This window comes from Callospermophilus lateralis, chromosome 6 (genome assembly GCF_048772815.1).
Source record: "Callospermophilus lateralis isolate mCalLat2 chromosome 6, mCalLat2.hap1, whole genome shotgun sequence".
In the NCBI taxonomy this organism is placed as follows: domain Eukaryota; kingdom Metazoa; phylum Chordata; class Mammalia; order Rodentia; family Sciuridae; genus Callospermophilus; species Callospermophilus lateralis.
This window is the reverse complement of record NC_135310.1, coordinates 47,666,485-47,680,811: the sequence shown is the minus strand read 5'-3', so window position 1 is coordinate 47,680,811 and position 14,327 is coordinate 47,666,485. Positions and strand designations below refer to the sequence as shown.

The following is a 14,327-nucleotide window of genomic DNA, read 5'->3' as shown; positions in this document are numbered from 1 at the left end:
GAAAACAATTAAGAGTGTGAAGAGAGAACCTAACAGAATTGGGGAAAAAACTTTGCCACCTGCAAAGATTTAATCAGATAGACCACTAATCTCCAGATGTACAAAGAACTCAAAAAACTTAACGCCAAAGAAAACCAAATAATCCAATCACTAAATGGGCCAAGGAACTGAACAGGCCTTCACAGAAGAAAAAGGAGAGAAGGTTCACTGGATTAGAGAGGGGGAATCAGGGGAAGGGAGGTGGGAATGGGAAAGATAGTAGAATGAATCAGACCTAAGCTTTCTTATGTTCATATATGAATACATGACCTGTATAACTCCACATCATTGACAACCACAAAAACAGGATATTATACTATGTATGTTTGATATGTCAAAATTCACTCTACTGTCATATATAGCTGAAAAGAACAAATAAAAATTTAAAATAAGGAAAATACTTTAAACTGAATGACAGTGAAATTTATAGTATACAAATAATATACTCCTCAAAAGAAACTTATAATTTGAAATACTGAAGCTATCATATCAATATTGAAATATTGAGGAGTGGAATGATATGAAAATGATGACCTTTTCTTTTGCCTTAAAATGTTAGGAAAAGAAGAGGAAATTACACCCAGAACAAATTTTTAAAATGTAAGATTGGAAATTAGTGAAATAGAAAATAGAGAAAATTAACACCACCAAGAGCCAATTCTTTGAAAAGAATAAATTTAATAAACACTTGGCAGAAATGATCAATAAAATGTACCAATAAAGGATATTACTACAGATCCCATAGGTATTACAATAAAATGCTATTAGCCAACCCACACAAAGTGTACAAATCCATGGAAAAAGGAATTACAAAAGAAGGAATAAAAACCTAACTATTCCAAATATTTAAAAGGACTGAATTTATAATCAAACAATTTTCTATAAAGATAATTCCAGGACCAAATTAATTCACTGGTGAATGCTAAGGAAGAATGAATATCAATTTTATACAAACACTTTCAGAAAAAATGAAGAAGCGTTCCCTAACTCTTATTATGTGGCAATAACAATGCTTTAGTGAAGTATTCCATAAGAAAATGAATAAAACATATAAATGAGTTTACAATGCATCAAAATGTAAAGCCAATATACAAAAAATCAATTGTATTTATTCAGACTAATAATGAACATTTAGAAAATGGAATATTTTAAATATAATATATAAAGCTTCAAAAAACAGATACTTAGGAATTAATTTAATGAAAGATATTTAAAATTTGTACACTGAAAACTATAAAACACTTTTAAGATAAATAAAATAAAATCTAAATTAAATGTAGAGATACCATTTTCATTGATTGGAAGACTCACTTATTTTAAGATATCCATTCTCCCTCAACAGAAAAGAGATTTAAAGTTTTATAAGGCTTTATTCTAAATGATTTTAAAGTTTATTTAGAAAGGCAAAAGATTGAGAATAGCCAAAATAAAAATATTAGGAAATAATAAAGTTGGATGCCAGGCATGGTACCACACACCTGCAATCTCAGTCGCTCAAGAAGCTGTGGCAGGAGAATCTCAAGTTCAAAGCAAGCCTCAGCAGCTTGGTGAGGAAGTCAAGACAATGTACTATATAAATATGGTACAAACACTTTTAAAAACTGGCAAATTCTTAAGACTATAAACATGTATCTGCCTTATCTTCCATTAATTTCACTCCAAAGTATTTATCCAAGTATGCATCCATAAAAAGCCTTTTATAGCAATATTCATACAGTTTTGTACATGAAAACCAAATTTAGTAAGCAATCCAAGTGTTCATTAAGAGAGTAATAGATAAGCAAATCATGGTATGTTCATGCAGTGGATTACTACTCAGTCATTAAAAGAAAAAACTAATGTACAAAACAACATTGATAAATTGCAAACAAAAAATAATATGTCAAGTAAAAGAAGACAGATACAAAAATGTATGTATCCAGTGGGGACAGGAAGATTCACTGATAAGGGGCACAAGGAACTTTCTGTGATGACGGACATGTTGCATGTTTTAAAATACTTCCATCAAAACTGGTATAATCGAATATTTAAGATCAGAATGTGAATATATATTATGCCCAATTTTTAAAAAATATGTAAAAAATTATATATGAAGAAACACTACTAATATAGAAGATTTAGAGATGCCAAGAAGAGTCATCTTAGTAGAGTTCCTTAGTTTGAGGACACAAATAAAGAAGTTATTTATGTGGTTCTCTCCACTCTTAAGATTTTATTTGGAATATCACAAGATGATTTCTGCCTGTACTGAATAATGTGCAGTCCTCTTTGTTAATAAGCAGAACATGTATCTATACATTTCCTGGGCTCTTGATTCATATTCTCCTCAGTGTCTCATAACCCATCCCAGCACTTACAATATCGTACTGTAAAAAGTTGTTTATAAACCTATCTTTCCTCATAAACACGATGCCTGCAACACAGTGGGTAATTTGTAAATACTTGTCAAATGAAAGCAAGAATTCTCATACAGTATAGTTTGTCACTAAGGCTCAAGTCATCATTTTCTTTTCAATTATTGTCTTTGAGGGACACTTCTTACCCTTGTCCTCGAAGAACAGCCGTGTACAGGTGAATACATTGATTGTCCTGAACCAACCAATATAGGAGCCCATCACTGAGGTCTAAAGTTAGAGCAATTACCTACATAGAAAATAAAGTAAGAAATTGAACCACACACATTTGAAGTATAATTTTGTGATCACACTTCAATTTTAGATTTCTCTTTAACATCTTTGTAATAAGAAATTCAATGATTTCCACTTTTGTTGAATATAAGATTTATATGATTATTCTTCTTGCTATTGTATTTGAATGTAAGTGGTGGTTTTCTAAAATTCTCAAAAAATCAGGAAGTAACTGTTATTCACCTTTATATATTTAAGCTCCAGTTGTTATCAAAGTATGATTCTCAGACCAGCAGTAGTTACATCATCTGGAAACTGGTACGAAAACCAATTCTCAACCACGCTCCAAACCTCCTGAATTTGAAACTTTGATCCTGCATCAAGCCTTGTCTAAAACTAGCCATAACTTTGGACTTTTTAGCCACATGAGGCAATGACTTTTGTTATTGCTTAAACCAGCTGTTCTCAAACAGAGCTGCACATTAGAATCATACGTGGAATATTTTTAAAACCTATTATCAGGCTGCATCCTATTAAATTATGATTCCTGGGGATTAAATCCAGTTTCCATTATGCTTTAAAACTCCTCAGGTAATTCCCATGTGCAACCAAGGGTGACAACCAAAGGTTTAAACCATTTTAAATTGTATTTTTCTATTAATTACAACCAAAAAATCCTGATGTACCACTTGGCAAGAATAATACACTAAGGGTGTTTATGTGTTATAATTAGATGATCATGTGCATGTGAAGTGCCACTTCTAGAAGACATCTGAAAACCACTTCTTACTACTCTAGTCTTCTTGTTGTAATCCCTATCTTAATCTTATGTCAGTTGCCTAGATGAGACCAGAGGAAAGATTACTTCCCCTGTGAAATAGAGTATAGACAATAAAAGTTACTATCAAAATGGCCTCCTTTTCCATTGCTATTGTTGTTCTTTGGCTTCACAGATATTTTTCAAATAAACTGAGATTACCAGGAGCCTGACCTCAGGGTAGTGAAGGCCCCTATAAAAGACCCAGAGACTGAGAGGTAGCAGAAGGAATTAAAACGGATGACTGCATCTTTAGAAAGTTAACAACAGCCTTTAAACAAAAATAATGAGTCAGTGAAAAATAAACACAACAAGGAATTCAATAACTAAAAATACTCTCGTCAGGTTACCCTGCTACAAAGAAAGTCATAAGGCACTTGACTGCAACAACCCTTCAGTTGTCATATAAATCACAGCATTCTATCTTCAAGTGAATTAAGCCAACCCAAAAGGTAAAAGTCTATTCTGGCAGTTACCAGCCTTTGGGGAGTTGAATCATGTCCTTGCTTCATGCTAAAAGTGATTTATGGATTTATTTTTCTCAGTTAAAGTGAAGTCAAGCTAATCTTGTTTAGTTATTTATGACATGCAGAGTTTTCTAAATTACAAATTAACTCTGTCTCAAAAAAAAAAAAAAAAAAAAAGTTCTACAAGTCCGTTTGTTAGGGACTTGCAAAGTAGTCAAACCATAAATAAATTCAGGTGTTGGGCCATTGCCATTCCTCTGTATCCATCAGCAGCCCCATATTTAAACAGAGTCAGAGGTGTTCCATAAATCTTTGGTAGCCATCATTATGTCTAGTGACATCCATACCTTGAAAACACACTCTTTGATCTAAACCAAAACCTTTATGCTGAAATTTAACCCCATCGTAAAATGTACTCTACACTAAAAGTTGAACTCATCGGATGTAGTAAGAAGTATCTTTTTCACTTTAGATGAATCTCTTCCTTCTTTCTCCTTTTTCATCGTTTTTCTATTAATAATTGGCTGACTCTATTTTCTTATATTTGCTGGAAGAAAGTATCTTGTGTCCAACTGATAAATTTGAGTGACACAAAGGAAGAGCAGAGAGATGGAAAGCTTTGCTGGGTGCAAAAGGTGTTGCTTCAAAATATCCTCTAGCATTCATGGAGCAGATGGTCAGACATCAAACCATAGAAGTAGAACAGAGATTTATAAAGCAGTCACAATGCGTACCAGCATGGAGGGAGGGGTTTGGAGTGGGAATTTAAAGATGTATTTTCCCAATATGTTAAGAAATTTAATGATTCACTCATTTATGGAAACATCCCCACGGTCACTCGAGACCTGGGAGAAGAGACAAGATACTCTTAAAATATTATCTTAAATAGGATTTTGCAAAAACAAAAGTGTTTTTCCTTAGCAATTACATAAAACGTGTGTGTATTTTTGCATTTAGACTCAAGTGTCTCAAAAATAGAATTAAGGGACCTTTCAATTAGTTGACTAGATTGATCAATCTTCAGATATCATGTATAAATTTCTGTCTCTTTAAAATATCTGGCTATAATCTGTATATACCAATTAGATATCTTTAAATATTCTAGGAATTGTAGCTTATCTATCCTATGGAATTGGGGATCATTTGACTCAATCGTCTGCTCATATATATGTATATTTTTAATGATCTGGTATATCTTCTTATAAGTCTCTACAAAAAAAAAGAGTCAAAAATAAGAAAAATTTAAGGGATTATATTAAATAAAAATGGTACAAATGTTTTAGTTCTTAATTTTTTGTAATTTCCAAATTTTCTATAGTGGACATATATTACTTTCTTAATAAAAAAAATGAGATTCAGAAATTAAATAGATACCTAGGGGTAAGACAAATAGATTTTTTAAAAAGTAAGTTTTACTTCTAGAAGTTTAAGATACAAAAGTAACATCTATTTTTGAAATATTCCTTTATCTGGTATATTTTTCAAGTTGCATTACAATATTAAGAGCTTCACATTGGGCATTTACCATGTGCCTGAGACAATCCCACTACAACACATGGATTATCTTATTTAATCTTTAAAATAATCCTAATAGGTAAAATAATAATAGTTCCATTTTTTCACGTTAGGAAACAGATATAGAGAAGTCAAATAATTTGCCTTGGAGTCACACTGTTACTACTCAAAACTTATTAAAATCAACAAAATACCTAATCACCACTAAGAAGCCCTAAAATACTCAAAGTCATTCAGATAATAAAACACCAAAAAGTTAAGAAGATATTAAACATGGGTCCATTCAATATATAAAAAAAAAACCTACAAAACTCTCCATACTATATTTGAATTTGTATAATCAATTATGACATCAAATAACACCAATAAAATTTTTGTTTACACCAAAATCTTACTATGGTAGTATTTCCTTTAGGATTGTACCTCAGCTACTCACAATAAGCAGAGACTGTGTTATAACTACAGAACACTACCATTAATATTAAATGATCAGATCTTATTTTTAACTTGTCACCTTTTTCCCAGAAAACCAAGGCTGTGCCTGTAATATAAGGGAACTTTCCCCATTTAGTCTGGTGCTTTCAACAGAGTATAGCGTGGTCCAATAGAGATAGCCACCAACTGAATCCACCACCATGTCATTCACCAGTAGTTTCACATGAGTCACAATGTCTGTGTGACCAGTCAACATTGACTGTCTTTGTATCTAGAAAACATAATGGTATAGTCAGTTAATGATTTTTAAGTGACTTCAATATTTTTTAATAACTTACTGTAATCATTGTCAAATTGTCCCATTCATCCATCCCTTTATTTATTCAACCACAAATACTTATCAACACTGCATGCTGGGTTATATGCTAAGCCTTGGAAACATAATAACCAACACACACAAATCCTGCCTTCATGGATCTTATTTCCTTTCATGTCTCTAAAGTGAAGGGAAATAAATTTATTTTGAATTAAAATATTCTATATTCCCAATTATGCATCCAATCAAAACACTTAGGTATAAAAACATATTTGACTGGATTCCTGAAAAAGATGTGTACATCCTGATAAATGACCTCTTTCCTTACTCCTCTCTACCTGATATTAATTATTACTATTCATGAATAACTATTATGTGAAAGGCACTGTAGATTTATTTTTATCTTTAAGATATTTGCTTCTGTAATCTTCACATTAAGTATATGAAATTTTTTTATATATATTTTTTCCTTGCAAGTAAACTGAGTTAAACAAAGTTGAGCAATCATCTGCCCTGAAGTTAAGCCATTTCAAAAGAGATAGAGCAAATACTTGAAAACAGTTTTTATATCTACTCTTCCACTCCTTGGAAACTATTTTTAAACTCAATTGTTTTAGAAAGCATTCTCTGAATAACCCCTCTCAACTCTATTCTGCTTGCCTATGTCTGACACTTGTGAATTTCCCTCTAAACACATACTTTTTATGTTAATTTTATTATATATATATATATATATAATATACATTATGTGACCATTGCCACTTGGCCTAGCTCTTTTGAGGAGATGAAATATATCTCATATATTATATATATCTCCTCAAAAGAGCTAGGCCAAGTGGCAATGGTCACACAATGCCAAACACAGTAAAAACCCCTGGGTTTTACTCAATAAAAGGATGAATTTTATGGCATGTGAATGATAGCTCTTTAAGCTGTTGGGTTTTGTTGTTGTTGTTGTTGTTGTTGTTGTTGTTTTAAGAGCAGGGACATTTCTACTATTGAATTTCTACTATTGCCTTCTCCCAAGACTATCAACTCAATGGTAATATATAAATAATTGTTGAACAAATTAATGAATGAACAATAAGAACCCTCCTAATTAGAAAACAATTTCAATCCCATATTTCTGATCTGTCAGGCCAGTGTTCTCCTCACTGACCATCATCCTTTTTCTGCAGTGTGTCTCACTGCAAACATGTGCTGAATGTTTTCATTTTACTGCAGGTCTATTCTCCATCCCTCTCCACCCTCCTCTGTGTCCCCAGGGGCTGACATCAATGGACTGTGTAATCTGCTATATCTTCTTCTCTGGATTCTAGTGAGGTTTGGGCAATGGAAATAGCAGATCAGCAGGCAGGAGGAAAGACAGTTGGACACTAATTCCCCAGCTCACTCCTTCCCAGACTACACAGCTTGATAGTGGCTGGTTTTCTACGTCTAAAGTCGCAGTTCATGTCAGCAACTTTCCTACAGCTATAGACCTCTCCAAGTTCTTCCCCTTCTTCCCAGGGGATGATTTGCTAATCCTTATCAACTTTACCTATCCTCATCTACACTTTTAAGAATAGTTTTTTTACTTAGTTTCCTTTAATCAGTCTTTGGAGTCTACTATCTTACTGCCAAGATACTGATCCTCAAGTGAGCATTTTATTGCATATATTTTAAGATATTAATAAAAATATATAACTAGTACACTAATATCTATTCTTATATCCACTCTTCCACTTTCTTCAAAATTATTTTTAAACTAAACTGTTTTAGAAAGCATTCTATGAATAACCCCTCTCAACTCCCTTCAGGTTGCCTGAATGAACTTTGCACATAAATGCACTTTAAGATTGAGCAGGTATAGAGACAAATATCACATAAATGGTAGCATAGGTGGTAACTGAGAAGAAAAAAGAGTTAAAAAAAAACATGCTAGTCACTGAAGTAGGTAGGCATTTATTAGAGCACCCAGGATGCCAGGCTTTAACGTACCACGTATGTCTTTCCAGCCCAGTAGAGAAAGTGACCCAGCCACTCAAAAGCTAAAGCACCTGCTCCTGCAATGTTGGGTATGTGATAATTCTCAGAGATAACCGTCCCATTCAGCAGCCGCACGTAAACGTCACCTTTCACATCACTGTAGTAGAGGCTGTTGTTATACCAATCCATGTCTCCAAACAAAGACAAAAAGTCATTAGCAGTTATTTCTCATCTATGCCAAAAAAAATATATCAGGTGAGTCAACAAATCACACAGACACTGCAGTATAATTTTAAAGCATTAGAATCTCAGAGATCTGTCAAGAATATTCATGTAAACTAAGAATTTCAACTCCTAGAACTGGGCTAATATACATTGAGCATCCCCTTTATGCCATTGTCCCAGGACTTTACACGTCCTAAAACAAAGCTATGAAGTAGGAATGACTCCTATGTTTAAGACGGCAAATATAAGATATAGCAAGATTAACTCTTCTGTCTGAATCCTCACAGCTAAAAAAAAGGAAGCCCAGATTCCAGCCAACTTCAAAGTATCATCCTTTCCATTAGCACTACTCTACCCCCTAAATCCAGATCCCATGTTAGTAAGAAACATTGTTGTGCTTTTAATAGCCAAGCCATTTAATAAAATAATTAGGTGATTATAAAAGACATCATCTTCAGGCAAGATCAATGTTATATCACCTTAGGATGATGAGTTATTTTTCTCCTAGGCCAAACTCCCCATTTATTACTCAATAATCATCTTTGTCCACAATTTCTTTCTTAAACCTTATTGAGAACTCTACCCAGTAGTTCCTTGCTGCAGTCCTACAGGAAGTACATAGCATATTAATTTAAGAATAGCTGTTGGAGTGGAAATAGGCTATTCCTATGAGGTGACAATTATTGATTAAAATACAAGAGCAATATATCAAAGACTTCCTGAACTGATTATACATCAATAAATAACCTCACATTTTGTGAACACAATATCCCTGGCAGTATCATCCAGTCAATATTTTTTTTTCTTTTCACTTTTGACCTAGTAGCAAAACCCACAATTCTTTTCACTCATTGAATCTCTTAGGAAGCCATATGAGGAGAAACCTGTCATCTACATAAACAAGGGCATTTACCTGACACATTTCCTATGTCAGAGGACAAGAACTCTCCTGGGCCAAAATTATTTAAAGGTTTACTCCAAAGCCTATCTTCTTTCACAGCCATGATGAATGGTGGTTCAGTAGCTATTTGATGAAATAGAAAGAAATATCACAGAAAGCATGTTTTCTAAGGTAAATGTCTTATAATATTTCTTTTATAAAGTAAAAGAATTATCAGGATTTTTAAAAATACTATGGAGGAACATCAGTAATTCTATATTCTTTATAGAATTATTTATCTATCATATTAAACACATCTTCTGATTTTTACATAAAGACTTGAAATTGAATGTGAATAAATTTGTGTGGCCATGTTGCCTCTATGATAGTGTCATGGTCATGGCAGAGTTTTGGTCTGTGGCTACTATCTAAATGGTTCCATTCCAAGTGCCCAGAAGTAATTGTGATAACAACCGCAGTGTAAGTGATACAGTTAGCCTTCCATTTCTTTCAGCTAAGAGGATAGAATTTGACATAATTGGCATCCCCTAAACGTCTCCCTTAAAGACCTTCAGAGTTCAAAGACGCTATGGCTTAGTAAGCCATGAGAAAGAGGAAACTCATGAAAAAAGAAAATTATCCTGTTTCCTCAAATATATCTTGTAAAGTTTAAAACAGCAAGCTAGAAGCACAAATTTCACACTGTTTTGCTTTCTTTCCTGATCTCAGGTATGTGTGTGAGTGTGTGTGAATCCTCAAGAGTTGACACATCTTCATTCTAATTTCTTTCAACATATTAAGGGCACAGAATTTTAAAGGACTCTTGGGCTAAGACTCTTTTTGTCAGAATCACTTCCTGTATCCAAAACAGACTCTCACCTGGCACCAGGGTAGTACCCACCGAGGGTTCTGACCAGGGGCCTGGTCCCTTGGGAGAACTTGCTCTCACAAAAACCTTGTACTTTGTAGCACTCTGCAGCCTGGGCACATTGAGCATGGTCCCACTTATGTTTGAGAAAATGTGAGTGATCTCATGAAGGTCTTGTGATGACACTTTCACCTCATAGGTCCAGTTCTGCCATGCAGAAGGGCCTAATAAAAAGAGTTCAACAATGTCATTGACCAGGATGACAACAATAAGGGCAAACCAAGGATTGTCAATAAATTCCTCAACAGCTTCATCTCGAATGAGGAATAATTGGGCAGTAATGCCCATTACTCAGCTAACCATCAACACCAATATGACAAAAAGACTGGGACAGTGCTCATTCCTTCCATGCCACTCACTTTGCTGTACAGACAGGGCCATCATTCCCACCAGTAAAACTGTCCTGCAGTCAGAGCTATATTGTTGGCCTCATAGGACTGCAGAAACATTCTCTATAACACTACCGGATGTAATCAGGCTGTTAATAAAAATGTCTATTGATGAGTCTCCAATATAATTTCTATGTTTGCACAGTACCTCCAAGAAGCTCAATCAATATGGGGGGAAATTTTCCATTGATTCTCAACCATTTTGGAGATATGCAGCACACAGTAATAATTAACTTTGTATTAAAGTAGAAACATAGCCAATGTTTGCTAAATTTTACTACTTAGTGGACCAGGGGTTGGCAAACTAAATAGTCCACAGGTCAAATCAAACCCATTACCCATTTATGTAAATAAAATTGTACTAAAACACAGCCTCAGTTATTCCTTTACATAATATCTATGACTGTTTTCACACCACAGGGATAGCTGAGTAATTGTGACAGAGACCACCCAACCCACAAAGCTCAAATTATTTGCCATCTGGCTCTTCCTTTAGTAAAAAGTTTGCTGAACTCTGTGCTAGATACAGTTCTAAGTGTTCTCCTTCTGTCTCTTAATTTAATCTGTCTGCAGTCCCATTAAAAGATATTATTAAAAGTCTCATTTTCTAGTTATAGAAACCAAGCCACAAAGTGGTTAAGTAATTGCCTAGAGTCAAGATCACCATTTGAATCAGACTGGCTCAAGAGCTTTCCTGTATACCCACATGATCCAAGTTCAAAGAGTTTCAGAGACTTGCTCAAATTTATGCAAGATCTCAACCCCAGTCTTCTATCCTCTTGGCTAGTAAATTCACTCTGACCAGGGTGTCAGAGTCTAGCTCCTAGTAGATGGTCAATAAATGGCCAAATTGTTCTGTTAGGATCCACCTGGGAATTATAGAGATCATCCTATTGGAAAAGTAATAAATGCAGAACAAATGTACAATCACTTTTTCTTAGCTAAGTAGCAGTGACTAACAGTATGTGGGCTCTCAAAATTGAATCCCAATGCCAATCCTCTCCTTCCAATAAGGCCAGTAGCCACCCAGTGGACAGTGTACTCACTGGCTCCTATGGCGAGGGCAGGAGGCTTCCATTGAACAAGGGCTTGGTGAGAGCCAAATAGCACAGAGATCTCCTGCGGACGGCCTGGTAGAGGGTGCGGCTGCGTGGATGAGCCAAAGATAACCAAGTTACCAAACCCAAATTCTTCTATGTGACTTAGGTCACATCCCACAATGAACTCATTAAAAGAGAGTGTGTCCTGTTGGAAAATGGCCTTGCCATCAGTGACAAGGAAGTCATTGTTTTCACAAGCAAAGCTCTTCACATCATCAAAGGGGACCTGAGGTAGGACAAGATGGGAAGCTGAGCCATCCAGAAATGTTGACATGAAGACTTGGGCAGTGTTGTTGAAGTAAATGATTCTCTTGGACTGTGGCTTGACAGCAAAGTCTTTCAAGGTACTACTCGCCACGATGTGCACAGCTTTAGCATCCCTGCCAGGTGGCTCAGGGAGGTCAACTCTGTAAAGGCCATCTCTCAGGAGATAAAAGACATACCTGACATGGGAACAAAGAGGCCTGGTGTGATTCAGTGCAAGGTGACAAGCAACCTCCTCAGCTAATTGCTTTAACCTTTTGTACAATCAGAATCATGTATCTCTGGAATCACTAAGTACAGAGCCCCAGAGGTACAAAAGGATAAAGGTCATTTCTAAAGATATGCTCTATTCATTTAAGTTTGCAAACTTTCAGCATTACTTGTAATACTTCATCTTTTAATTATTATAAGTGTTTTTTTAAGGTATCATGAAATTGAAGAACAGAAAAGATCCTTCAAAGGAGAGCATGTTATATAAAAATTACATGGATAAATATGCTATTTACTATAAAACATTTTCCTCCAAAATACACAAAACTTTTGTGTGAATTAAGTGTAATTATCAGTTAATTTTTTATAGATTGTAAATGATAAATGGAAGAAAGCAAAACTTTAAAGAAAACACACAATTTGGAGACAAATGTCATGGTAGCAGGCAGGTCATCTTTCAATAATGAAAAAGAAAACACACCACCAAAATATTTCACTGATCATCAAATGTGTAAATGAAATTTTAACTAAAATGTAAAATCACTGATTGGCACTAAATTGGCACTAAAACATAAAATCACTAAATAACTTATTTAGAATTTGTGACCATGAAGACAGAGGCTAATGAAAGTACACTTGTGCTTGGTAAATTCTTATCACAGCCCCCTGCACTGGCAGCATTCCAACCTCCATCACAACCGTCAAGACCATTTTCCTTGTCATTGCTCAGTTCACTCTTATTCCCCTGTTCCAATTCTTTATTGATATGCTCAAGATTCCAGTGCTAGAGTAACACCCTGAGATATAAACTGCCTTTTGAGATACATTCTTTTTCTCAAGGGAATTTCATAGCTGGCAAAATGCAAGGCTCTTAACTTTCTGCTTTTCCCCCCACAAAAAAATTAGAGGAATTCCAGAGTAGGTAAGAGGAAAGATTTGTGGAATAAAGACAAACAATTCCACTGGGCACAGTGGTGCACACCTATAATCCCAGCTCCCAGCAGCTCCGGAGGCTGAGGCTAGAGGATCACAAATTCAAGCCAGCCTCTGCAACAGTGAGGCACTAAGCAACTCAGTGAGACCCTGTCTCTAAATAAAATACAAAATAGGGATGGGGATGTGGCTCAGTGGTTGAGTGCCCTAAGTTCAATCCTGATACCTGCCCCCCTAAAATGAACAATTCCTGTATTGAAGCAGGAAAGAGTGTAGATCTTGAACTCTGATCACAACTTCAGAAGGAAAAGAGAAGGAAGGAAGGAGAAGAGCTGGGGAGTGGGAGAAGGAGGACAGAGGTAGGAGGAGAAAAAACAGAGGCAGGAGGCAAAGGGAACCAGGGAGGGGAGATGAGCAAAGGTTTATAACAAGTGCATACTCAACTAGGGAATAACTCAATGGTACAGAAATAACAGCATAAAAAAATATTGTTAATACCAGGAGAGAAAACTGCTTCATACATCAGGTGTCCTATAGAAGATTCAATACAAATTATGGCTAAAAGTTACATGCTGATTTTTACAGAAATTCTCTCACATGGTACAAAGAGATGAAAAGACAAGGCCCCAAATTGGTTCCATAACAAAATAGCTGTGTGACCTTGGACAATTACTAAATCAACCAGTACTTCACTTCCTTTATTTCATAAAAGTACCTACCTCATAGGGTTGAACAAGGATAAACAGAATTATTGGAAGTAATATACTTAGAAACACAAGTATAAACAAATTTGTATAAATAGTAGTTATCATGATCACTTATAGTCACATTTCAAAATCTAAGCATAAATCAATTCTATCCTAATTGGAAAAAAGAGCTACCAATATACATTGCATTTAAGAATTGACTTGGTGAAGTTTATTATCCTCAGAATGAAACATTTTGTGTAACTGCCAACAATGTTAGATGTCATAGGTTTTTAAACTTTTACAAATGAGAAAAATAAGATCTAGAGAGTTCAAAGAACTTGCCCTATATCACAGTGTTTTTTAAAATACTCTTTAAAATTCAGTGATCCATTCAAACCTAAAATCAAAAATGAATTTTTAATAAATTTTAAGAGAATATGAATAGAAAAGTTTGATGTTAAAGCAATAATAATCAATCTTTTTTTTTATTGTGGTGCTGGGGATTGAACCCAGGGCCTTGTGCAT

The 14,327-nt window shown here is 34.8% G+C and overlaps 1 protein-coding gene across 3 annotated transcripts in view; it reads right to left on the bottom strand.

The window, feature by feature from the left end:
- Ros1 (ROS proto-oncogene 1, receptor tyrosine kinase) overlaps nucleotides 1-14,327 on the bottom strand; it is a 125,531-nt gene that overhangs the window by 77,117 nt on the left and 34,087 nt on the right. For 2 of the 3 annotated variants that reach the window (XM_076859793.2, XM_076859794.2), the window contains exons 13-18: nucleotides 11,653-12,149; nucleotides 10,169-10,381; nucleotides 9,323-9,433; nucleotides 8,197-8,375; nucleotides 5,980-6,171; nucleotides 2,582-2,682 (exon numbers count right to left, since the gene is read on the bottom strand). In XM_076859793.2, the coding sequence (XP_076715908.2) occupies nucleotides 2,582-2,682; nucleotides 5,980-6,171; nucleotides 8,197-8,375; nucleotides 9,323-9,433; nucleotides 10,169-10,381; nucleotides 11,653-12,149 (1,293 nt within the window). Of the gene's footprint in view, nucleotides 1-2,581; nucleotides 2,683-5,979; nucleotides 6,172-8,196; nucleotides 8,376-9,322; nucleotides 9,434-10,168; nucleotides 10,423-11,651; nucleotides 12,150-14,327 lie in introns of all 3 variants that reach the window. The other variant, XM_076859792.2, reaches the window with a different exon arrangement.